The 27,369-nt window shown below is 44.4% G+C and overlaps 1 protein-coding gene across 1 annotated transcript in view; it reads right to left on the reverse strand.

Annotated features, from left to right (window-relative positions):
* Positions 1-5,765: 5,765 nt before the first annotated feature.
* The window catches only part of LOC111140876 (solute carrier family 36 member 1), a 34,855-nt gene continuing 13,251 nt past the window's right edge, over positions 5,766-27,369 (reverse strand). Inside the window, exons 7-10 of the mRNA XM_022493114.1 lie at positions 23,295-23,393; positions 20,352-20,518; positions 16,024-16,193; positions 5,766-7,225 (exon numbers count right to left, since the gene is read on the reverse strand). Of these exons, the coding sequence (XP_022348822.1) occupies positions 6,954-7,225; positions 16,024-16,193; positions 20,352-20,518; positions 23,295-23,393 (708 nt within the window). The 3' untranslated portion in view covers positions 5,766-6,953. The remainder of the gene's footprint in view (positions 7,226-16,023; positions 16,194-20,351; positions 20,519-23,294; positions 23,394-27,369) is intronic.

Genomic DNA, 27,369 nt, shown 5'->3' on the forward strand with positions numbered 1-27,369 from the left:
GTGGTTGTCAAGGGTTGGAGATGTCAGGGGAGCGCAGGAGGGGAGCATGTCTCTATAGGGGCAGCATGAAGGAGTCTTGTGGTGATGGGACAGATAAGCATCTTGACTGGGGTGGTGGAAGCTACACATATGGTAAAATTGCTTACATCCACACATGCAAACACACATACATACACACACACACACGCACATGTGACTGGAGAAACTGAATGAGCTCTATATATTGTGCCAATGTCAGTTTCCCGATTTGGGTCATGTACTATAGCTATATAAAAAAATTTTAGCATTGAGGGAGACGGGATGAAGGGTGAGCTGGACTTCCCCAGACATTTCTTTGCACCTGTGAATCCATACTTACTTCAAGACAAAAAGCTTTAAGATTTTTAAGAAGGCTAAATTTTAAAAAACATCACTAAAGAAGACAGGCCAATGGCAAATAAGTCAGGAAAAGGTGCGGGACATCACTAGTCATTAGGCAAATGCAAATTAAAACCACAAAGACATACTACGATATACCCACTAAGCTGGCTAAAATGTAAAAGACCATAATATGAATTATTGGTGAGCATTTGGAACAACCGGAGCTTTTTAAAATTGTTGGTAGGAATCCAAAATAGCAGAGTTACTCTGGAAAAACAATTTCCCAATTTCTTATAAAGTTAGTATACACTTACATACAAACCCACGATTCCTCTCCTAGGTATTTTACCCTAGAGAAATGAAAACATTATGTCTCCACAAAGGTCTATACATGAATATTTATAGCAGTTTTATTCATCATAGCCAAAAACTGGAAGCAACCCAAACGTCCAACAATCGGTGAATGAATAAACAAATTATGGTTTATCCATACAATGGAGTATTATTTGGCAATAAAAAGAAATAAATCTAATGATACAAGGCACGATACAAGTGAATATAGAAAGCATTATGCTAAGTCAAAAAAGTCAGATAGAAAGGACTCTATACTTAACGATCACATTTATATGACATTCTAGAAAAGGCAAAACAAGAGACAGAAAAATCAGATCCATGGTTGCCAAGGGCCAAGTGGGCATGGGGATGGACTTGACTACAAAGGAGCACAAGGGAACTTTCTGGGTAAAACAAACATTCCATATCTTGATGGAAATGGTAGTCACACGCATTTGTCAAAACTCATCAAACTGTACCCTTAAGAAACAGGTGAATTTTATTACATGTAGCTTATACTCCAACCTTTTCTCCCAAAATGGTGGGGGAGACCAATGACCAAGGGTCTACTAAAGTGCACCAGTTAAAGATACACAGTTTCTTGCATATGTCTGCAACGGGCAGAGTCTGAGGAAGCAAGACTCTTTAGCAAAGAGCCCTAAGTTTAGGGCCCAAACTCAGTCCACTGTCACTCAACTCAGGCCTCCAGCAGTGCAGTGGGCTTACCTTGAGGGCCCTTGTTATCTGAAAGGAAGGGTTATAGCCATTAAGTGTAAACATGAGCAGGAACAAACATGTGAAGAGGCGAACAATCTAAAGTTTTGAATGCTCTCCACAAAGGAAGTGAGCGAGATAGGACTATAATGAATGGATGTAAAACCACAAAACAAGTAAAACTGCTTCTGGGTCTTGGTTTTCTTCAATTTGGCTAATATTTCAGAAAATGCTTCATAAGCTTTCATGCCAGGAAATTTAGAACATTCTCTAAAACCCTCACAATAATCCCTAAAGGCAGACCTCCCTCCTGAGACTATAACAAAGAGGCGGAGTCAGTCCGTGCCTTTGGGAAGCGCTTGGGTTCTGGAATCACAGGGCTTGCTACAGTGTGAATCCTAATTCTGCCACTTACTGGTTGATAACTTGGAACAGTTACTGAATCCCTATGACACCCCCTCCCCCAGTTGCAGAAATAAGAGTGATAGTCAAAAGTAGTCATAATACATTCCCTGCCTTCCTCTCTCTGTAGAGTGCTGTACTTCAGTAGTGTGCCTCAAGGCCTCTGCTTTTCTATGAGTCTAATTCAGTAGCCACCCATGATTGGCTTTCAGATCACCTAAGGGGTGGCTCAGGTGGTCTTGTTTTCCCTCTTAATGTGACAACAGGACAGGAGTGACAGAAATCATCTCTTCCACTGTCCCGAAATCAATCTCCGTACTTCAAATACATACACATGCATGGAGGGGGTGGGATTTCAAGAATTGGCTTATGTGATGGTCAGGGCTGGCAAGTCCAAGATTTATAGGGCAGGCCAGCAGGCTGGCAACTCTTGTACAGGAGCTGATGCTGCAGTCTTGAGGGAGAATTTCTTCTTCCTCACTGAAACTTGTTTTCCTCTTAAGGCCCTTCAACTGATTGGATGTGGCCCACCCACACTTTGAGGATAAATTTTTATTTAAAGGCAACTGATCGTAGACATCAGCCACACATCCACAAAATAACTTCAGAGCAACACTTAGATTAGTGTTTGACTAATTAGTCAAACACTTATTAGTGTTCAACATTAGAGCCCAGCCATGTTAACATGTGAAACTAACCATCATCTCTGTCAAGTACGGTCATCTGACACCCACAGATAGGGCTGAGAGTTCCTTCTCAAGTTTTCAAGAAAAGCAGGATTGTCTAACAGAAAAACAACTACCTGGCCCCTTTCTAGGGAATTCTCAATTTCATAGGTGGTTCTGTTGTTTGCACTACTTCCCCAGATGAACTCTGTGACACAAAACTACAAACATTTTCACCTACTAAGATCTAGTAAAGAGATCTAAGTGATACTTAAAAAGAACAAAAGGCAAAAACAAGATGCAGACCGCAACCTCTCAAAAATAAAAAATAAAACTCATTTACAGATAAAAGAAAAGTTTAACACATGATCCACGTGCAGAACCCAAAACAAATTCTTCTGTGAGCTCCTGCATTGTCTACATTTCTACACACATACCATGCGAGAAACAGACACTCATGAAGGCATATACACAGGATAATATATGCAGTACTGTCTGGTTACCAAGACCTGGGGATGGTATCCCTCTTATTACCACATTCATTGTCATGGTTTACAAGAGAGTTACATAGTTTTATTGTTCACTAAAACAAAACAGCTTCCCCACCATCACTTTGATTTAACAAAAGAACATGGCTTAAAACAGGCACCCTCCACCCGCGTCCCCCACTCCCCGCTCTGATAACCACATATCAGCACCACTTACATACCCTGGCCTGAGAATGGCCCAGTGGTACAAAGAACAGGGAAGAAATACCACAAGCTGATGCTGTCAGAGAAAACAGCCTTGCAAAGAGCAGGACTAATTAAATTGTCTAAAAGTATTGACCGTGATTTCAAAGACAAACCACCCTCTCCTTTTCCCCTAATGGTCTTAGAGATTTGTAATGTACTCTGGAAAATTGAATTCTAAGGCAGACTTGGAGCCGACTCCCTAATCACATTGTGCCACTGGCTCTTTGTGTCTCTGCTGTCAGGAAGTAGCTTCGTGTTCTGATCAGGGCCGATGCTGGGGCCTGCCTTAATATCTGATCAGCTACACAATAAAACCCATGGATAAGAACCCCTTGGCTGTGAGTAATGAGTGAATAGAGAGAGCTGTAAACAGACATAAAGTGAGATTTTGCACTTCCAAAAATCATGAGGTGACTATGTAGTGTCAAACAGAGATGATATTCTACAATTTAGGAAGGGAGACATTTGAGAAGAAAAAAAAAGCCAGGAGAACAGGGAAGGGGCACAGATTTCCTAATGCTCCTTTCTGGGATCATCACTTTAAGACAACTGAAAACATGGCAAACTGTACCTTCATGGGGGTAGAGTAAGTAGTGAGCACCAGCCAATGAACTTGGCTGGAGAGGTGAGTGGCAGAGCAGGAGGGTGGGAGCTGCAGGTACTGAGCTAAGACCCAGCACACATTCACATATGTCTGGCCAGCATCTGTGCAGCTGAAGGACTCCTAGCGGTTGGACAGCAGCACAATATAAATAATGACATTTGTAAATGGTGACAACTTCTAGGAAAAGTAAACAGAAGATGCCAGATCATGCTCTTCCCAGCAAATGCCTACATGGAAGGGGAGATATGTTGCCAACAGAGAGTTGGAAACCTCCTTACAGCAGCATTTATAGGCAGGAACAAGGGGCTTGGAGAAGCTACCTCAGGGCTAATGGAAATCTGAGGCTGCACTGAGGAGCCTGGGGGAAAGACATAGGCCTAACAGTATAGGGCCAAAAAAATCCCACGTTTTGCCTTAGGTCCCACAGATGCAGCCTCACACTCCAGAGAACCTTGCTCTGTTGTTCCTTGATGAGACTTCTGTTTATGCTGGGACCTTTTCACAAGGCATCAGAGCAGGGCACAAGCAGAAGCTGGACAGTTGGTTCCTAATGAGCAGTGGGGAGAAACCAGGGCAGGCTCCCTGACTGAAGAAGCCTTGTGGGCAGAAGAGTAAGCTTCCCTGAGCTGGCCCAGAGGTCTGAGAAGAAAAAGGGCTTCCTCTCACTTTCACCTTCTGGCAGACCCTTTACTTGACACCTAAGTGCACAATCGGAAAGGCCCACTGACAGGATCCACCCTGCCTAGGTCTTCTGAAGCGGCAGGAGCTCAGGAAAAAGAACAAACTGGGAGAAGGCCATGCCAAATTAGCTTCCAGAAGCCCCAAAGCTAGTGCCATCTCTCCTACACATCACATTTCCCAGGCCAGGGACTCTGAAGCAATAATTTGCATTTTGCAAAGACCCAGGGGCCAGGGGACCACAGTTTTGTACTTCCCAGTCCTCAGGTCTAGTCTTACTACCCTGTGGAAAGGACAGCCTCTAGCAGCTCCCCGAGTTACAGAAGCCTCCACCACAGATGTTGTGGGATACACATCTGATCCTTCTCCTGGCACACGCCTTCTCACTGTAAACAACTCTCAGGACTGCTGTGGAAAGATGGCTGGAGCCTGGGGCTTGCACACAGAAGGGGACAATCCTTGAACCCACTTCGGTAACTTCTAGGCCTGAGGCTTCATAGGGCAGGTTAGCTGCCACCTCCAGGTAGAGCCTTGGTCATATAAGCACTTGCTGGTGACCACAGAAAGGGTGGGTGAAAAGTATCATTCTCCTAAGGGAGACCAAGTCACAAGTGATCACGTCTCCCAGGTTAATAAATTATTAGTAGGTTGGGAATCACTGAATGACAATGTGGCTTTGGAAAAGAAGAGAAAGAAAAAGCTAGGGCCAGGGTTGGGGGGAGGGTCACAGCTCTTACAAGCTTTGGCGAAAACACAGAAAAAAAAAGACCCCTGATGAAGTTGTGCTGCTCTCTAACTTGCAGGATGAATGCATCTCTAAGGAGGCAAGAGCTTGGGGATGGGGTGGAGGAGAGTGCATCTCTATTCCGTGTATGAACACACACACACACACACACACACACACACACACAGCTCAGGGGGTAGAGAATGAATGCCCTCCTGAAATAGTTCTCACACCAAGAGGGGAGAAGAGGCAGCCAAAAGCAAGGCAATGCACCTTTCTCTGCTTGCTCTGCAGTTTGTTCCCAAATCTGAAGGCTGACCTTGAGGTGAGCCAACCCTGAGGCATGCAGGGGAGGGAGGGGGTCACAATTAGTGTTTAGAACACAGGGGACCGAAGTCCCTACCAAGTGGTTCCCTTTAGAAGTCTAGGTCATGGAGGCAGCTCGGGACGGGGCACTGCTTCTGCCCTGCCCCCTTTGATTGTAAACAACCAAGCACCACACATAGTGTCCGACCAGCTGCTTCTTAACTCTCTGAACTTAATTCCATGCTCTGTGCACACTGGCCTCATCTCCTCAAACACGGCAAAGTGTGAGTGTCTTCCTGACATGCTGGCAACTGAATGCTACCATGCCCTGTGCCTGTCAGGAACGGAGGCTGAAAAACAGGCCTGAATGCACAAAGTGACCATTTTAGAAGCCTCCTGGGGACAGAAGCACATCCCACTCGGCCATCCTTTCCTTGGCCTTGTGCGTTGGCAAACATATCCTGAGTCCTTCGTATCTCCTCAATATGAAATCAGGCTGGTCAGTGGGAGGCAGAGTGCACGCCTCCCCACAGAGGTACGCATTGAGATGATCCTGATTAAAACCTTTGGGGTACTCAGCCAAGAGTGCTGAGGACCTAAGCACACATTTCCTGGAGCAAGTTTCTTTTCAGCAGAAGAAGCCTAGCAAAAGTTTACTGAGGAAAGAACAAGTCACAATAACCCCAGATCTAGAGACAGAGTCTACAAACAAAAGCTGATTTTAAATAAAATATAAATATTTTCAATTTAGGCAGCACTTGGTATCTTCCAGAAGCTAAAGCAACTAAGAACATAACACTGTGACCCAAGTGAGGAAATTGGACACGGTGTTGCCGATGGTCACAACCCAGAGAGAGTAAAGATTAAAAGCTCCAGCTTTGGGGCCTGGTTTTAAACTACTAGGTAGGTCCAGACACCCCCTGGAGACTTGAATAGGTAGGAGGATACTGAGGTAAAATATTTGGGAGAGGTCTGAGAAAGAGATAGGCCCAGCCTTATAAGGAGTAGGGGTTCCCACTCATTTAATCCAAGCCTGGGCCTGGGAAGGAGAAAACATGAGGTGGGAGGTGCTAAGATTTTTAAATAAAGTGAGCTGTGCAACAGGAATAATTGGGGTGAGGTGGGTCAGAAGGGGGGGCAGGTAAGGGAAGAGACATCAAGAGGGAAAAAAGTTGAAAAGTTCTGGGTTAAATTAAGTACAAATGAACAGGATGGCACGGCCACTAAGAGTGACCTCTGTATATCCACTACCCACTCTCTCTCCTGCCCTCGGCCCCACCTGGCCCAGATACTGAGGTGTCAGGTGGAGGGGCTCCCCGACAGCAATCTTGCCTTTCCCCAGAGCCTGGCCCCTACCTGAGACTCTAGGGCCAGGTGCTGGGGAACACACAGGGTGGGCGAGGTGGGCAGCTACAGGGAATGAATACAAATTGCTATACAAAGGCACCAGTAGAGTTGATGACGATGGGAGCATTGCTGGGCTGGATCAGCTCGTAGAGGGCCTCATATGTCCCCACCACAAAGCCCACGAAGCCCAGGATGCTGATCAGGGCGTCCTTGGCGATGGTGAGGGGGCTCATGCCCTCCGAGTAGTAGGTGGTGATCTCCAGGAGGGGCGGAATGATGAGGGCCAGCGCACTGCTGCTCACGGACCCCACCAGAGAGATGACCAGGTCCAGGCGGGGGATGAGGATGGCCAAGATGCCTGCAGGAGAGAGGACATGCCTGTTCAAGACTGCCCAGAGCTGGAAGAGACCTCCTCACCGTTGAGCAAATTTAGCAAGTGTCCTTCTTCTCTAATGGAAAACTCTGCAGAAACTCACACATTATCCAGTCCAATCTCTCATTCCACAGATGAGAAAACAAATGCCTACAGGTGTGGAACAACCTGGTTCTCCCTGCCAGGTGGCAGAACGGGGACTGGAACCCAGATCTCCTGGCTTTCAGCTTTTCCTGCCACAGGACATGACTTCCATCTTTCTGAAGCAAAGGAACAAAATTACATTCCAGGGCTGTGTGGTCCCTACCAGAGAAGAGAGGCTGGAGCAGAAAGGGAGGTGGCCTATTTCGGAGCGATTGGTCATTTTCCTAACACTGACAGTACCTCCAACACAAACATCTCCACTTAACTGATATGGAACAGAATAGGGGGGAAAAAGCCATCCTTCTGGAATGATATCACGATAAATCCCATTTCACAGAGCATTCTCCTGCAGGGCAAGTAGAAGCACTTCAGTGTGCAGGCTGACTTGAGGAGCCAGGCCCCCCACAATGACTCCAAGCCTGTTCCAGGAGAAGCTAGTGGCTCCCACGCCTGAAATTTAGGCAGGTGGGTCTGTGAGGGAGGTGGAAGTGGTGAAGAACGGCTGGCTGCACTAGGAAATCCCATCCCACGATGGGGAGGAGGCTTCCCTGACTGCACTTACTCCAGTGCCCACCGATCCCACCATTCCCATCTGACTCAGCTTCCCACTGGGGGAGTGGGGGAGAACTGAAGGCCAATGTTTCACAGGTTTATGGAGGATTATGGGCTCTGGAATTAGGCTCTTGTGTTTCAATTCTGTCTCTGCCTGAGTGACAATGGGGGGAGTTACAGCCCCTATTTATTCCCTGGTTTTCTTGTTGGCAAAATGAGGATACAAATGGCACCTGTGTCACAGAGATATCATGATGATGAAATGACTTGACACAGGCACTTCACACAAGACCTGGCATACAACAGGCTCCTAATATAGTTCATATAATCATTGCTAGTATACATATTGTTGTCCATGAAAAGTGCATCATTAGCTCACTAGTAATCAAATATATTTTGATGAACTGTCTTCCCTGCAGGCTTCAACTGGAGGTCCTTAGCTTTGAGACTGGGATCTGGAAGACACCCCCGACCTCACTGATTTCCATCAGGTACATCTTATGTGGGGGCTTCCGTTCCAACTCCATTTCATAAAGCAAATGTAGCCAAGTCGTTCTGAGGAAGGCACCACAGTGGTGAGATTTCCAGAACACCTCAGTCAAAGGCAGCCAGTCTTACCCTCAGGTCAATTTTATTCCTGCACTGATCACTGTTTCTTTGGCTGAGCTACAGACAAAAGGACAGGGTTGCGTTTAGAAGCCAGGTTTTATGAGAAGCGCTTGCTTTTAAAATGGAACGGCACTCCCCTCAGTAAGAGGAGAGGCATGTGGATCCAAGATTTACCAAGGGAGGGATAGATTCATCTCCTGTCTCACGTTTACTCTGAAGCTATATCAACTTAAATGAATTCAGTTCCTCACTCACACTGGCCACCTTGCAAGGACTTAACAGCCACCTGTGCCTAATGGCTATGGTCCTGGGCAGTAAAGACCCAGGACATTTCCATCACGGCAGAACATCTAGTGTCTGGTAGACGGCATTGTGAAGCAGCCACTCATTGGCTGACTCTGCCTCAGGTCCATGGGTACATAACTTTACAACATTATGATTATCTCCAGAGAGGTTAAATGACAGAAAGTGACAGACCTGAGACTAGAATCCATGACGTCAAGTCCCTGGTACAGTCACATCACAGCTGATGATTAAGAAAATGCAAAATGATACCCACAGGAGAGAAAAGAGGGAAGCTGGCTGATGAGCAGAAGAACGGGAGGAGTCAAATGCTGCATTAATACTCACAGAGTATTAGCTGTTAACACAGAATATTAACCGTTAATACTCATAGAGTATTAATGGCAATCATTCAGCAGGGAATTGGTATACAATCAGCCCTGACCTCTTTCTGCTTTGTAAAGGAAGTAAGACAAGGGTTTTGAAGCCTGACAACAAAAGGGAATACAAGGATGCTGAGTCTCAGATCTGCCTCTGCCACAGTTTTATAGCCTGGGGGCAATGCTTATTCTAGCATCTGACCATAATGGCAAGTATCCATTACCACCTTCACTGTTCTGAAGCCTTCAGAAAGTCCACAAAAAGTAGAGGCTTTTAACTTGCCCTCCAAGTTAAACATAGTCTGCTTCAGCCCTTAGCCCTTTCTAAATAGAGTTGGTGATATCCCTTAGATCTTCAGGGTTGAATTTGGAGGAAATTTAAGAATATAGAAAACTGATGACAAAATGGCTTTCTCATCATGGACAACCAAACACTCAAGAGTTGGTCTGCCATGTGACCCAGAAAAGGACACCTGCCCTCTCTGGGATCTGGGTCTGCGTCTGCCTAATGTCAGCTTCACAGTGATGGCTCCCATGGCACCAATTCAAGTGGGGTGGCAATAGCACCAAGGCAGCAATCAGCACCGAGCCCTAGGAGAGGCTGGTACAGGAAGGTAGTTAAGAGCGTAGGCTTTGGACTCAGAACTTGGGCTCCAGTCTCAGCTCTACCACTAACCAGCCAGCTACTTAACCTACTGCTGAATAGGGATGGTCACATGAGATCACTCACATAAAGAACTTAGAGTACTAAGTGCACAATGAATGCTTCATATATGTGAGCTAATGCAACCACCAGTCCTAGCATGAGTGAGCTCACGATTCAGAGCCTCAGCTCGGTTACCCATGAGGTCAGGTGACTGTACTAACACTGGATGGCCACTGAAGTCTCACCCAGCTTTGAAATGTTAAGGAACTGCACAATGCTGGTTTAGTCACCTAGGAACGTATTCTGGGATATGTCCCTTAACTCACTGTCAACTGGGAAGCACCATGCACCGCTCAACGGTGGCAGAGCAGAGCAGAGGGATTCCTCTCCTAGGACACATGGTTGTGCCAAAAACACAGCTTTCAGCCTGCCTGGTTTTATGCCACTGAAGTGAGTTATTCTTCCAGTGCCAGCCCCTGGTCTTCATGAATGCTCTAGCCCACTCAAAAAGAGAAGGGAGACCTTTATCAGAAACAACGAGCTGAAGGAGGAGAGAAGTTGGATGACCCGCCCAGGCCCTCCTGGCTCTGAGTCCACCATCCCCCTCCCTCCCTCACATTAACCTGAAGGACAGATGGTACTTCATGATATGACTTAAGTGAGGTCAGATGTGCTCAACTCTATGATAAGAATTAAGTGGAAACAGCAACAGAGGCTTGTGTGATCAGAATCTTCTCTCAGATTAGAGATGTTCCACTTCATCATGACATTTTAAAAGCAATCTAAAAACTTGTCCTTGTTTTTGCTACAAAGGACATACAAGATAAGCTTTCTTAGCAAAAATATCTTTTAAAAGCGGCTAAACTTTTCTCTTCTCTTAAAGCCAGTATCACAGGGCTACAAAGGGAAAGCCGACTTCCTGTCCTAGCTGGACCAGACAACACAACTGAACCCCAAATAAAGTCTGACACTGGAGAAAGATAATGGGGGAGGGCTAGGGAGAAGGCAAGAATTGGGAGGCTCCCACTAACATGCTGCGGGAAGAGGAAGACAAGAGGAGCCAACCAAATTAGTACAAGTAGCCCCAAGGGTTCAAATAGCAGGGGTACCTGTTTTGCCCCCATGCAAATTGTGGCAAATGAGTTTTAGCTAATTCCAGAGACAGGAATCAGGTACTTAGGAAAGATGTGGGAGCAACCAAAACCTCTTCTAGCATTAAATGTCTTTACTCTGAGTTAAAGCCCTCTAGAAAGAGAAAGAAGGTAGAGACCTGAGGAAGCAGCCAACCAGGAATATCTGCCCCTGCTTTCTCCCTGTTCCCTCACAAGAACACACCACACAAAGAGGAAGATAGCACACTCCCACATGGCAAGTTACCACCCCCTTCAGCAGCCTGGCTGTGGCATGTACAGCAACGGGGGACTGAGGACAACTCAGACAGCCCACGTGATTAGTCAAGAGGGCCCCAATGGTGTTACAAAACACCTTCCCTTTGGGTTAAGAGACACTAAAAATACGATCTTTTAACTGCTGAGGTAACACGAGGCAAATGACCACGTTCAGAGAAGGAACTCATTGGGATTCCGGAGCCTGTGGTTTTAGACCGGCAACAGAAAAGCTGACTTATGCACTAGAGAAGACAAAGCACTTAAGAGAACAAACATACACTTACAGAAATACACTGGACACCTACAGTCCTGTGCCCGGAAGCTCTTTCTGCTGTTTCATTGTGATTGATGCTGGTGAAGCCTACCTGTGTTATTCTAAAATGTCTAGAAATCTACCTTAAAAATTAACAACAGTCTTGAACACAATATATAATCTCACTTAGTGGGAATATAAATTAAAAAGTACAAAAGCAAGAAAAACCACCTCCATGTCCAACACTAAAGGAGTAGCTTAGTGAATACAATGCACCAATAGAATAGAATATCATGTGGTCATGAAATGTTCATGAAGGATACACATATTCATGATATAATATAAAATAAAAAGCAAAGGACAGAGTTCTGTGTATACCATGATTGCAACATGCACCCATGAGGAGTAACACAGAAGATAAAATACAAAAAAAAAAAAAATCATTTTGTTAAGTCAGTGGGATATTCAGAATTTCTTTCTCAATAACCCCAGATCTAGATGTTCTTGAAGTGTTTTTACATTAATTTTCTTTCTTGAGCAATATTTTGGTAGAAATTGAAAATCAGGCTCGAAGCAGTTGTGCAGAATCACGGTTTAGACTTTAGAGAAGACTTAGCAACCAGATAGCCTGCATGTCTTACAGCTGAGGAACCTGAGGCCTCGCTCGGGAGGGTTCATGGGGTGCCCACAGTGCACAGTTCATTAACACTGCTGCCCTTTGTCTCTGCCGCTGCAGGATGGAGAAGTGTGAGAAGCCAAAAGTGCTGAGAAGCTATTCTGTGTGGACCTGGAAGCTTCATACTTCATAGGGTCTGGCTGTTTGGAATGTTCTACAGCTATGCATTCCAGTCCAAACAAGCTTTTTAATTGATATGGTTTTATGTTATTACATCTTCAACAATAGGTTTTTGAAATGTTTGTACTTCACTGAAGTAAGATGTTTCACGTGGCAAATGCCACAGAGAATTAGCACAAAGCCCTGAAGGACAGGTTAATGCTTCATGGAACCAGAAGAAACTACTCTTCCTATACCTCTGAACTCCCCCTGAATCCAGCCTCTTCCAGCCTCTCCTCCTACACAAACTCTGCACACAGGTGACCTGCTAAGTGCAATGCAAACATATGGGCTGGAAATAAATACCGTTCATATGCAGTCACAACAAAATGAGCACCGTTCCCTGACACATGTATTCCCCCTTGCCCTCCTCTCCAACAGTCTAAAATTAAGCACCAGAAAGTAGACACAGCAGTCTTTGGGGAATGGTGGAGAGTGGTGAGAAAGGTGAGTTACAAATGGAAAAAAAGAAAGGGTCTGGACCAAATTTCCCTACTCCCCGTGGCAGATGGAGGGTGAGGAAGAGGAGGAAAATTTGGGGAAAAGGACAAGAAAACACCATAAATAGCAATAAAACAACCTGCTATTAAAATTTACAGGTATAACTGAAAACAATCAGTTCTAGCAAAGTCCTAAAATCATATACCAATTAACCTTATGCAGAAAAGATATGAAAGTACAGAAAAAAAAAACTCACATAAATACATTTAAATTGGAGTCATAGTGAAATGCGTCTCCTCAATCCCACAATCACTTGAAAGTCTCCAGGGAAGGTAAAAGAAGCCCAAGTGCTCACAGATGAAGAGGCTGCATCATTTAATAGGCTGACCGTGCAATGCTAAGTCACAACAGATCACAGAAGGAGAAAATAACTGAGTAAGCCTGAAGATCAAAACCAGCTTGTATCCTTTGAGCATCACACTCTCTAGGGGAGATGAAACCCCCAGACAGAGTCAGGAAAAGCGAAGGAAAAACCAAGAGACATCTAAGGAAAGCATGAGATCTGTGAATCAGAGACTGCTGGCTCCTATGGGGCACAGTGGAAAGAAACCTGGCAGGAAGCAAGACATATGTTACTGGAGGCTAAACCAGGCTTGAGAAGAAAATGGGGCCAGGAGAGGAATCAGGCCCAGTGTCACTGCCCCAGCAATTCGGGCAGGCAGAAGTTGGTGTCTAGGCAGTTAGAGCACATTTTACCTAAACAGACCTACCTTCTCTAGAAGAATCACTTTGAAAAAAGCCAATTATCTGAACTACCCCCATCCTTTCTTCCAGCACTCTTTGAAGTCCAAAACAGGAGCACCGAAGACTGTCATCACGAACACTGTGTACATAGGAAAGCTGTTTCTTCAACATTTAGAGGTGACTCATTCACAGAGAAATATATATACCTGAGTCAACGCATCATGAGCTGCAGGCAGAAGATAGGGGCAAAGTCCAGAGTACCTTAGCACATATTAAGGCAAATTACTGGAAAAGCAAGGTATATCACATTCTTTCCTTTTCAGTTGCTCGGGGGCAACAGTGCCCTATGGGTAATTCTGGGCATTGGATTAGCTGCTGAGTAAGCTCTTCCTATAGGCTGGACTAGACAGTGCCAGAAGGTCTGCCAAACAGAGGCTACATACAAGGACAAGTGAGATTCTCGGCTGCCATCAACTTGCTGGAGTTGGCAAATCCAAGGAGTCCACCCTCTGCCTGGCTCCTACCCAGCCCCATCCTGTAACAAATCCTTAGATAGAATGCTGCCCAACATTAAATCAGAAGGTCCTGGGAAGGCATTTGGTTTCTTAGCTCTAGGAAGTTCCTTCCATAAAAAGATCCAGGACACCAGCTTCACCCACATCCCTGAAGTACAATGAGAAAGAGAATTGCAGTGGTTTGAAGAAATCTGTTCCAGGACAGGCATTAGTCTGTTCCCTTGAGGAAGTTCATTTGGGGATGGGTACCAGTCTGTTCCTTGAGGAGATGCATTCTGGGATAGGCACTATTCAGTTACTACAGCCACTATTCAGTTCCTATAGCTGGTATAGCCACCAGTCTGTCCCCTTGAAGAGGTCTATTCTGAGATAGGCACTAGGCTGTTCCCTGACGAGGTCCATCCTGGAATAGGCACTAGGCTATTTTCTGGAGAAAGACCATTCTATGTTAGGTACTAGTCTGTTCTCTTGAAGAAGTCCATTCTGGGATAAGCAATATTAGTTCTACTGAGAAGTCATTCTGGGATGGGCACTATTGCTTCCCCTGAGCAGGCCCTTCTCTGATGGGCATTAGCTTGTCCCCTTAAGGAGGTTCATTCTGGGATGGGCACTAAGCTGTTCCCTTGAGGAAGTCCATTCCAGAATAGGCACTAAAGCAGTTCTTTTTAGGATAGGCACTAGTCTATTCCCTGAGGAGGTTGTTTCTGAGATAGGCACTAGGCTGTCCCTTGAAGAAGTCCATTCTAGGATAGGTACTAGGCTATCCCCTCAAGGAGGTCCACCTGGGACAGGCACTAGTGTGTCTCCCTGAGGAAGCCCATCTTTCCTGGAAGAAGCCCATTCTTGGATAGGCACTCGTCTGTTTCCTTGAAGAGGTCCATTCTGGAATAGGCACTAGTCTATTCCCCATGTCCAACCTCTACCGCCCTCCTCTTTCTAGCAGCCAACCCATAAAGTCACTTCTGATTTTCCAGACTATGATCAAATGCTGGACAACTTTCACATCATTTATCCCTAAAACACTCCATTCTGGTTCAATTTAAAATCACAGAGACCTATGTTTATTCTAAATATAGAGGCTTGGACTGGATAATTTAAGAAGTTCCCAGGGAAGTCTCAATATAATAAACCAATATATTTCTTCTCACAAAATGATACAGTTTTTAAAAATAAAATAGAAAGCCAAACATAGTCAGAAAGTGAAATCTAGATTCCAGCACTTTGATCTGGAAAGAAGTTGCAAATCTCCTAGAAATTTAAATTAGATATTACAGACCAATTTATCCAGGGGTTCTCTATTCTATCAAGTCACAGAAGCTACCAAAAAAAAAAAAAAAAAAAAGAAAAGAAAAAATTTATTTTTATTTTAAAATTTATACTGGTTTCAACCAACGCAAATAGAGTAACATCTTGCTTCTTAACTCACACTCCTGGGTGTGTAGTCAGGGAGGAGGAATAAAACACAATGTAAAAAAATCAAATACCTAGGTTAATCCACACAGATTTTCTAAGAAACACAGTAGGTAAATGTCTAGTGCAGTATCATGGAGGCTCAAAATGAAATCTAAGGGAACAGACTGTCACACTGGGAAATGATCATTTGAAAACACAAACATGCACCTTCCATCAAATAACCCACACTCACATGCAGATGAGTGAAATGGCTCTCTTTAGACTTCTACCTTAATTTTTCGCAAGGACATGGGATAGTACTTTTATAACTTTGCTATGACTTATGACCATCGCCGTAGTATTTTATGCTGTATCTACAAATAAACTACTCTTCTCACTCCCACATCCTTTAGAGCACATATATATAATCAATTCACTTCACCACCTTGCTGGGCCTCAACTCTGCACCTGAGACAGCAGGCCAACTTTCCTGCTCACACACTACAACTGTGTCATTCCAATAGTCTCTCGCCCAAGAAAGCCCCGGGCACTGGGTGCCCTTTGGGAAAGCAAACAAACAAAGTGTCTTGTCTTCTACTCACATGTCATGCAGACCAGCATGGTGCGCACAAACAGGTCTACGACCAGCTCCCAATGCTCGGGCACACGGGACACGAAGAAGGGGATGATGATCTCAGCCGGGACGTAGAACTGGAGGGCGTAGGTGAAGAAGATGCCGACAGAGTACAGCAGCTTGACCGACTGGTACAGCCTGGGAACAGAGCCAAAACACATTCAAAAGCCTGCTCGGCTTCCACGTGCACTAGCAGCGAGAGGGCACAACGGTCTCATGGCGAAGTGGCCGTATCTCTCTGAATCAAAATGCACATGGTCCTTAGGACCTACCAATTTCTTTTTTTTTAAATTTTTTAAATTTTTTTATTTTTTAAGATTTTATTTATTTATTTGACAGAGAGAGATCAAAAGTAGGCAGAGAGGCAGAGGGGGGGGAAGCAGGCTCCCCGCTGAGCAGAGAGCCTGATGTGGGGCTCGATCCAGGACGCCGAGATCATGACCTGAGCTGAGGGCAGAGGTTCAACCCACTGAGCCACCCAGGCGCCCCAGGACCTACCAATTTCATGTCTAGGGATTTATCCTGCAGATATATTTGCACATGTGCACAAAAAATGACATTCAGAATATGTCACTGCAGCATTATTTAAGTATGAAAGACTGAAAACAGTTTAAATGTTAACCAGTGGGGAACTAGTTCAATAAATCCTAGTGTCCCACCTAGATGTTAAAAAGTAGGAGGCAGAACTATACGTGCTGATATGGAACTAGCTCATGATATACTATTAAGTGAAAAACGTGTGAGGAAACAGTGTCTACAGTGTGCTACAAATTGTCCCCCCCCCAAAAAAGAAAAAAGAAGGGAAACCCACACACACACATACATATGACATTCTTACATACTCTAAACATCTCCAAAAGGAAATACAAGAAACTGGTAATACGGTTCCCTCTGAAATGGGGAACTGTAACACCAGGGACTCCGTGGAGGCAAATGGAAAAAACATATTCTGTATACACTTTGCACATCTGGAATCTTTACCAGGGACAAATACATTTTCAAAACTTAAAACGATTAAAATATAGCAGGGTTTTTTATATCCTTCCCCTCCAATTCAGTGCTCCCTAGAATCAGACAGTGACCACACAGCCAAGAAGCAGGAATATATCCCATCTTTCCACTCCACTGTGGCCGTCTCCCTACCGCGGCCTCACATGCGGCTTCTCCGGGAGACCATTATGTCATCATCCGATATCTCTATCTTATCTCAAGCCTAGGACTGTGCAGAGTAGAAAAACAAGTCTGGAGGCACCTGGGTGGCTCAGTCGTTAGGTATCTGCCTTCCACTCAGGTTGTGATCCTGGGGTCCTGGGATCGAGCCTCGTGTCAGGCTCCCTGCTTATTAGCAGGAAGCCTGCTTCTCCCTCTCCCACTCACCCTGCTTGTGTTCCCTCTCTTGCTGTGTCTCTGTCAAATAAATAAATAAAATATTTTTTAAAAATCTGATCCATAAGTACTAATGGATCTGACACGATCATTAAAAGGGAAAGCCACTGGGGCGCCTGGGTGGCTCAGTGGGTTAAGCCTCTACCTTCGGCTCAGGTCATGATCTCAGGGTCCTGGGATCGAGCCCCGCATCGGGCTCTCTGCTTAGCAAGGAGCCTGCTTCCTCCTCTCTCTCTGCCTGCTTCTCTGCCTACTTGTGATCTCCGTCTCTCAAATAAATAAATAAAATCTTTTTTTTTTTTTTTTAAAGATTTTATTTATTTATTTGACAGAGAGAGATCACAAGTAGATGGAGAGGCAGGCAGAGAGAGAGAGAGGGAAGCAGGATCTCTGCCGAGCAGAGAACCTGACGCGGGACTCGATCCCAGGACCCTGAGATCATGACCTGAGCCGAAGGCAGCGGCTTAACCCACTGAGCCACCCAGGCGCCCAATAAATAAAATCTTTAAAAAAAAAAAAAAAAAAAAGGGAAAGCCACTCTGCCCCTTACCAAAGCTCCACTTCAAACAGGACCCTCATGCATTAGGAAGCAAAGAACATGGGCCTCCCCCACCTCATCAGAAATCTATTTAAAAGTGGTAATTATATTGTATATAGTCTGTGGTTGAACTTAATACCTAGAAGATGTTCTTATGCTAAAAACAGGAGAATACCCTGGGAGAGGCTGAGTTGGACAAAAGGTCTTACTTGCTCCCAGAATAGATAATAAAAAGGCTTTGGAAAAATCAGCTGGTGGCTCTATAATTAAACTCAGTACAACACCAAAGCCTTCTGGAGTGCCAGGAAGTCTGGAAGCAGGATAGTCACCTGCAGGGATGGCTAAATAAATTGCACCCAAGTGGAGGTGGAAAGATTAGAGTAGCTGGGTTCGGAGTATCAGAGGAAAGAAGACAGGTGCTTATCTATGGCTTCGGATTATGTGGGCTGCTTCTGTTCCTGTTGATCCATTTATCTTCAGTTATGCCAAGCCACCACCTGGCTCTTGAAAGGACAGGAACATTTGGAAATTTAAAAGCAGGCATCAGAGTGAAAGAGAAATACTTTCTGAAAACAAGAGCCCATTGCAAGGCTACCACTTGGCTGGCCACCCCACAGATCTTGTCCCCAGACCCCTGCTGGTTAGGGTGTCCTGTGCTAAACACCAGCGGTACTGCTGAATACATGTTTTTCTCAATTTTCTCCACCTGTCCTTGCACAATGTCTGACTGGTGCTCTAAAAACATGCACAGGCAGGTCAATCAGGCCAACCTGAAAGGTCCTTCTGATCCCCAGGGCACTCAACAAGCTTCTCGGTGTCTGCTCAGCAGCCCTCCACAACGAATTTCTAACCTTCAAGAGAACTGTTGCTTCAGACACACCCTGTGACAGCTACCTTTTTATTTTTCTTAAAGGATTTATTTATTTGAGAGAGAGAACGCATGAGTGGTGGGGAGGGGCAGAAGGAGAGGGAGAAGGAGACTCCCCGCTGAGCAGGGCACCTGTCACAGGGCTCAGTCCCAGGACGCTGAGATCATGACCTGAGCTAAAGGCAGGTGTTCACCCAGCTAAGCTACCCACATGCTCTGACAGCTACCTTTTTAGATAGCATTTCAGTATGTCTCAGTGTTGCCCTGCAACACAATAACCAAGAGCCAAGAAAAGTGAGATACAGAAGGGCTCCCCACAAGCCCTCATCCATGGTGACAGGCCTCCACTTGCACATCAAGCCAGTGACGGCCATGGGAGAGGCACAGCAGAAGCTGGGAGCCTAGCCAGTTTGCTCTCCTCTCCCTATTTGGAATGTTTAAGGTGAACTGATGGGATACTTGGCCCTTCCAGGCTCAGATTTTCAGGGAGGAAGGGCATATCAGTCACCTATAACCAACCCATTTGGTGTACACCTCCATAGGAATTCCTCCTCTAAACAAAGAAGTAAGCTTAGGGCAGTGTCCTCCTTCTGAGAGCACCAGAAGAGTATTACAAAGTGCTTTCTCATGCATAGCATTTGGTCTTTGTGACAATCCTGGCAGGAAGAAATTACTATTCCCAGTTCCCAGAAGTGGGAGCTGAGGCAGTAAGCAGCTGTGATGTGCCCAAGGCCACAGAGCTGGGCATGGCAGACCGCCTCTGTCATCTCAATGCCAGTTGCCTCCTGAGAGCATCTCCTTGTTCATAAGATGCTCAGATGTTTAGTCCTCCTTTTCATTCAAAAGTCATCCCCTGGGTGATAGTCATGTGCCAGACACTGTGCCACATGCTGGGGTGCATTGGAGCCCTGCCTTCCCAGAGCTTACTGTGTAGGGTGATGACAGTTAGGGTAAACAGACCGTTACAGTACTACAGAATAAGATTTAGGCTAGGGTCTGAATGGGATCCCACAAGAAGGGGTATCTGACCTAGATGGGAATTTGTGGGTAAGAGAGCAGAAAAAGTTTCTCAAAAAAAAAAAAAAAAGACTCCTAGACTAAGTCTTCCTGGCCAAGTAGGAGTGAGGTGCAGGTAGGGCTACGGGCGGAATGGGACTGATAGGTACCTTAAAGGTTTCGCCTCTATCAGAGGAGCAAAGGAAAGTCCCTCAGGGCTCTCAACAAGGGGACGCACAGCTGACTTGAGTCTGAGATGGCTCATACAGGTAATGCGAGAACAGGTCTGGAGGAGCGAGACTGAGATAGTAGATGGTCAAAAGGGTCAGTGGGCAGCCAAGGAGGGATGGTGCTGGCCTGGGGGTGGGGTAGGGGTGACAGCAGTGGGCTCAAGTGCAGTGAGCTGATTTAAGGTATAAGTAGAGGAAAATCCACATTCTGACCCATTAATTAAAAAACAAAAGCAAAAACACCCAGTGTTCCCAGGCTTCCATCCTCCCCCACATACCAGCAACTGGGTAGGTTGAGGGTTATGCTCCCTTGGATACGATCTCCAAATTGCAGGTACCCCAGACACCCCAGACTGATGTAGAGGGCAGTGATGATGGCCATTCCCACGTACAGGATGAGTGGAAATTTCTGGGGATCCTTCATTTTATTTTCAAGGGGCAGAACCTATGAGAGTAGTGAGAGAGAAGAGAAAACACAGGAAAAAGTAACATTAATGGCCAAAATAAATTATAATCTCCTCAGAAAAAGAGTGCTTTATCCTCAAGATTCCCCAAAAGCACATCTATCTTTACAAGACATAAATAAAGGCAAGTTATTTCCTCAGAGCTGGAGGAGATACCCTGCTTCCCGTGTGGAAGAGGGAAGTCCTGAGGGCGAGGGCAGGCAGGACTGGGCCCCAGGACTCCTACCCAGGCTGGTGCTCTGAACTCCTCCTCCAGGGTCCCCATGGACTGGGGGTGCTCTCTGCCCCTTGGCACAGCCACACGGCAGCTGCATCATGCCCACCCAGCACAATGGAGAACAGACCTTGTCTGAGATCACAGCTCTGCCAAGCAGTCCAAAGAATGCAAAACGTAGGTCAGGGGAAACTGCCACTCTAATGCCCAGAGACTGTTTCCATACCTCCAAAAGGACAGATGCCAGCAGTGACATGTTAAACCTCTGAGTTAGAGAAATGGGGGCACTGAGGGTGTCACAAGTTAGAGGATGTAGAGACTTGGGCTCGCAAAATGTACAAGAAAATCCACTTTCCAGATTTCTATTCCAAACCACTGACCTTGCTGCCCTCTCCCTCACAGCAGAGGACATTCCAAAGCAAAGCAAAGGACCCTTTGAAGACTCGTTCCTTTAGGAACAGGGAACACAGAAGGCGTGACTGACAAGCTTCACAACCTGCTATCAACCGCATCTGGCATGGCTGACAAGGAAAAGCAAGGCAGGGCAATGTCTAGCTGCCTCACAAAACATTTTTGATCTTGTCGTGACACTCTTTTTCCTCGAACACCTGCGGCCATGAGGCAGAGTGGGTCTGTGCCAGACGCACCCCAGCAAATGCCGCAGGCCTGCTGTAGGGCTGGTGCTGGAGCTCCAGGCCACGGCTCTGCACTTCCAACTGGGCCTCAGCACCGCACCCGCTCCCCAGCTCAGGGGTCTCAAGCTGCGGTTAATCCACATCCAATTAGAAACTGTTCACTTTCCTTCCATTACATTTTATGGAGAGTCTAGAGAGCCAGAGGGAAGGTGGCCCATCTCCACGTCTGCCAGGCCTGGACCAGTGGCACAAACACAGAGAGAGCACAATGAACAGACAGCGAGAAGAGCCCTTCACCGGACACACATAACAGCCCTCAAGTCCAAACTAAGAGTCAAAACAGCAGTGTTTTCTCCCTTATAAAAATAGAAAACAGAGAGAAATCTTGAAGTGACAGGTAGTGATGATTATAGAATGACTCCATTTCTAAGCCTTGGCTGATGAAATGATGCAAAGAACAACTTCTGTGCTGCACTGTTAGGGAAAAGTGATCTCTTCAGTACAATACTCCTTAAGAACCCAGGGTCTCCCGGCAGCTTCCCAAACTTGACTCAATCTCTTCTTTCCAGTCCCACGTATGTGGAGCTTCTTTTTCACTGCTGCAATATGGGCCATTTCAGGCCTCAACCCCCACAGCAGGGAAACATTTGTGTTTGTGAATCAAGGGGAGACATTCTTCCTGGGCACTAAAAACCCCCAAGAAAGGGCAAAGGGAAATGTGTTAAAACTCAGGACAACAACTTACACACTCATCACTTAGAAAGCTTCCCCTATGATATTAGAGACTTAACCCATTCCATCAATACCACCAGGGCAATTTCTTAGTATTTTGACAAAAAAAAATGTGTTCAGCTTCTAGGTTTTCTTAAAAGTATACAAAGTGATAGAGAAATTGAAAGAGGATAAAAAGATTCTATGAAAGGAAAATTATCTTCCCTTTTCCTAAGCTCTTGGCCAGCAGAACCAATAATTTTCTTCAAAGAAGACTTCTGGACCTTTACTATGAAAAATATAAATGAAAATCAAATTAGGTACAACTGAGTGGCAGATTCCTCTCCTTAAGGAGAAGCATTGGGTGAAATCACAGCAATGATGGGGGAAGCTAAGCCAGGAGTAAAGGCTAAGGTTATTTATCTACACGCAAAAAAAATACGGCACATCAATGTTCCAGGATAGAGAGATAATTTGTGTGCTTACTGATTTAATAATAAAATCAATAGTATTTTTTTAAAGATTTTATTTATTTGATAGGCAGAGATCACAAGTAGGCAGAGAGGCAGGCAAAGAGAGAGAGATGGAAGCAGGCTCCCTGTTGAGCAGAGAGTCCAATGCAGGACTCGATCCCAGGACCCTGGGATCATGACCTGAGCCAAAGGCAGAGGCTTTAACCCACTGAGTCACCCAGGTGCCCCAAAATCAACAGTATTACTAATAGAAATAAAAATCACTGAATGCTCACTACATGTCAGGGACTACGTGAAGCACTTCATACATGTCTTATTTAATCCTAACAACTACAATCATTAAGTTCACTTTTCAGAAGCAAACAATGAAGGCTCAGAGAAGTTACATCCTTATAAAGGTCACACAGCTACTCCTTGGCAGAGCCAGGACTCACCCCAAGTCAGTCTGACTCTAGACCCTGCATTCCCAATTGCCATGTATTATTGCTTACTACACACACAGGGATGGCTGCGCAACACAGGGGGTTTGAATGTGAAAGTTCTTAAATCACATACAATTTATTTTCAAAAGTTACAGCTAGGGAATTCCTGTGGAATCCCTGAATGGCTGGTTTAACTGGCCAATAAGTTTCAGAAGATAATTTCTAATAACATTTCCTCCGCCTTCTGTCAAGCAGACCTCAAGGACACCAACGGCAACAGGTCATCACAGTGCAACTCTTACCATCCCAATGCCCTCAAATGCAAAAATGGCTGTGCCAAAGAACAGAGGGTAGGTTTTCCAGGGCGCCACCAAGGGAAGGTCGCTGGGGTCTGGGATATTCTGAAAGAGAAAACAAAGTGAAGGTTATACACAGATTCGAGATGTGAACTCCAACATCAGAGAGGTCACACCTTTTCCTAAATCCAAGATCCTGTGAAAGGAGAAAGTCTGACATCTGAGAGATGATTTGGGGGACATTTAGCTTTTGTATTTTTTTCCCTTTAGGTTGAGAAAACCCTACCCGCTTTGGGGAAAGACTACAGCCCAGTGTACTATTAAAAAACTCAAATGTTTCAGCTCGCACAAAATAAGTTACATTCTTTCATTAGGTAATTCAATTCCCAGAAATCTAATCTGAGTAGGAAAAAAAAAAATCAAAATAGAAAAAAATTAGAGCCTAGTTATTTAATAGTAATTAAAAATAACCTAAATATTCCCAAACAAGTGAAATAAGTTAGCTTTCTGCACAGCAACCATACCACAGAATATTATGCACTATTTTAAAAGTAAAAATTGAGATAACTAAGAATCAAATGAAAGACTGCTTATGAAATACTAGCACATTAGCTTTTAAATGTACATATGTACTATAATACAACTACATAAACACTGCACAGATAAAGCTGGAAGGAAAGGTGGAAGATTTTTAAAAGGGCTCTTTTCCTTTTTTTCTCTGCTTTCTTTCCTTCTTTCCTTCCTTCCTTCCTTCTCTTAATTCTTGTGAATGAGTTTGGACACTTGAAAAATTTTATTAATAAACACATAACAGGAGTACTGGAACATTTAAGGACAAAATAGCAAAAAAAAAAAAAAGCATTTAAAAATAGAGGCAAATAAAAACAGGCAATTGTTAACTGCAGGTACAATGTAAAGATTCACAAGCAAAGAGGTGCGCACACGGAATCCTCCCTGGCTCTCACTGAACAATAGCCCCCAGTAATGAGTAGCATCAAAGGAACAGGACTCAGCATGGGACAGAAGTTTCTGTCCTTTCAGAAAGTGGCTTTTTCAACCATGTGCATACACTGCTCATGCTAAAATAAGAACTGATTTGAAAACTGCCTTTACAACATTTTAAAATTGACTTAACTATAGAGGCATTTAGATTAATATGGGGCATGCTCTAACAGTATAACAGAATGAGACCAGTGGACAAAAGATCTAATAATAATCTCTGTAATAGGCTTCTCCTTGAAAGTTTTCAAAGCAAGTATACTATAGTCTCCCTAAAATATAAATAATTTTAAAAATCCTTTTTTTCCCCCCTGAGCCCCTGCTTTATTAATAAAGCTCTCTTTATAAGAAGTATTTCAATATCTGGAATGAAGACAGACTAAGAAACAGTTTTGCTCTACAATGAGACAAAGAGAGCAATTGCCCTGTAATTATTCCTGAATCACAGGACAACTTAAGTTCTTGGAAACAGGAGCAATCTGTTGGTTAGTGGGTGTTTATACATCAGATCTAGCTGAGGTATCAGAGAGGGAATTTCAGAATCCATGTCTGGGGATACTGGTGTGACTGAGGCCAGCAGAAGGAATTTACAATTCTACGTACTTAATGAATGCTACTGACTTAAAGCCCAACCCATTAAGTGAAAAAAGTTTAATGTGCAAAGAAACACATTAAAATCAGCTTGCTATCAACATATTGTCCCCTCAATTGTATACTATCAATTTCAGTGATAATAGCTTTTTGAGAAAATGCTGTTAATGTGCATAAGGGTTGCAAGATATACTTCTATTTTGGAAACATTATAACTGTGAAAAAACTGCATCTCAGAATTAAGGAAATGCAGTGATAAATACATTTATGGGGAGCCCCCTCTGGGTGCCACCTGTCAGTCCTGGGGATGAGGATATGGGGAAACCTGCACAGGTGGAAGGCCTCAGTCAGCTTCCTAGGCTGGCGTGAGCAAGAGCAAGAGCACCGGTCACACACATGCTCAGGACTGGGAAAAAAATTCAGAAATACTGGACAGTGGGAAAAGATGCCAAGACAAGACAGCAGTAACAACAGCATCAGCAACAAAAGTGACCCAAAGGGAGCATCTTACATAACTACACACCTGCACACCTACACAGCACATCAAAAACAAGCTGCTCAATGCACAGCCAAACTACCATCTTCCCCAGGTGCCCCCAGAGCAGAAAGCACCGTGTGATCTCACACACAGCCCCTGGCTGAGCCCAGAGGCTGGCTCATAATGGATCTCAAGAAATCAGCAGGGCTGCCTCATCTGCTCGTGCCGGTTGCACGACACCCAGACAATGCTCTGAACAGACACTGCCTTCCCCTGGGACTGAGACACTGTTGGAACCCACATTCCCATCCCAGCTCTCTGCTCACGGCAACCACCGCAGTCCAACGACCTGCAGTGCTTTCAAACTAAACACAGCATGTGTGTGCGTCTGTGTGAGCCAGGCTCGCTCACTTTAATGTACACTGCGGTGTGTCCCAGGCACTGATTGAGATCTCTAATTACAAAGTTAAATCATGCATTTATTTACCCTTTCTTATTTAAACTTAATTTGCCAGAGGTAGAGAAGGAAACCCTCTGGAAATGGTCAATCATGCGTTCAAGGGCCCTCCTTCTATTCCCATTAAAAAAACAGGTCATAGACAGCAGTTCATTTTGTTTTTAAAAACCAGTTCCGCAGAAGACTCAGTTATCTGCCACCCATCTGACTTCCTAATACAGGGAAAACCAGTAAATGCACACTGAGTACAGTGTTACTCTAAATTCATTATATCATATCCTCATTGCAGGAAGTACTGTTTTACAACACACTGTGTTCCTAGAAACCGTATCAGTGAGTGATCGGGTCACTGTTAAGCAGACCGTGTGAAAATGAGTCAATATTCACCTGTCAGACTGACCGAAATTAAAAAGATTGATACATCTAGGGTTGGCTACTTATGCACTATGGAAAGAAGTCTATATGAAATTGGTAAATAGCTTTTGGAAAAAGCAACACAGCAATATAAAAATTCAAAAGGGCACATTCTGTAGCAGTTACACCTCTGAACAAATACCTTGGAGAAGTATTTATACATATCTACAAAAAGGAAGGCCTAAGAATGCTCACTGTCATAATACTAAAATAACACTAAAAATTATAAATGACCCGACAGTCCAGTGACTGGGGACCAGTTCAATAAACTATGGCACATCTATTCTCTGAAATACCATGTAGCAATGAAAAAGAATGAGGTAAAACTATGTGTATTAGCATGGAAAGCTCCCTGAGACACTGTCAAGGAAAAAAAAAGGCAAGGTAGATGAATACTACATCTAATAATTTTTAAAACTATGTTAAAAACAAAACAAGACATACTTTTGTTTTATATATTTCTTTACATTATTTCTTTACATACTAATATAGTGTGTAGATACATCCATAAGACCTAGATAGAGACAGACCAATCACACAGAGTGAGTCCCTGAGAGAAAGACTCCAGGGTAGACATGTGGTTTTCAACACTTGTATCGCCTGCATTTTAATGAATATGTATTGATGAGTTCTTTTTTTTTTTTTTAAGATTTTATTTATTTATTTGACAGACAGAGATCACAAGTAGGCAGAGAGGCAGGCAGAGAGAGAGGCGGAAGCAGGCTCCCTGCCGAGCAGAGAGCCCGATGCGGGGCTTGATCCCAGGTCCCTGGGATCATGACCTGAGCTGAAGGCAGAGGTTTTAACCCACTGAGCCACCCAGGCGCCCCTCTAGTCCCACTTATTGACAAGACTGTCTTTCCCACTGAATTTCAGTGGTGCCCTTGTTTTCCAATCAATTTCTACAAAAAATAATCTTCCTGGGATTTTGATTGGGATTGCAGTTAAGCATGTGTTCCATTTACTTACCCCCATAATCTCAGCAATATGAGACTTCCAATTCTATAACATGGTATATTACTTGATTGATATATATATCTTTAATTTCTCTTCTTGAATATATATATATATATATATATATTTTTTTTTTTTTTAATTTTATTTATTTATTTGACAGACAGAGATCACAAGTAGGCAGAGAG

This window comes from Enhydra lutris, unplaced genomic scaffold (assembly GCF_002288905.1).
Source record: "Enhydra lutris kenyoni isolate GAN:26980312 unplaced genomic scaffold, ASM228890v2 scaffoldscaffold5, whole genome shotgun sequence".
NCBI lineage: Eukaryota > Metazoa > Chordata > Mammalia > Carnivora > Mustelidae > Enhydra > Enhydra lutris.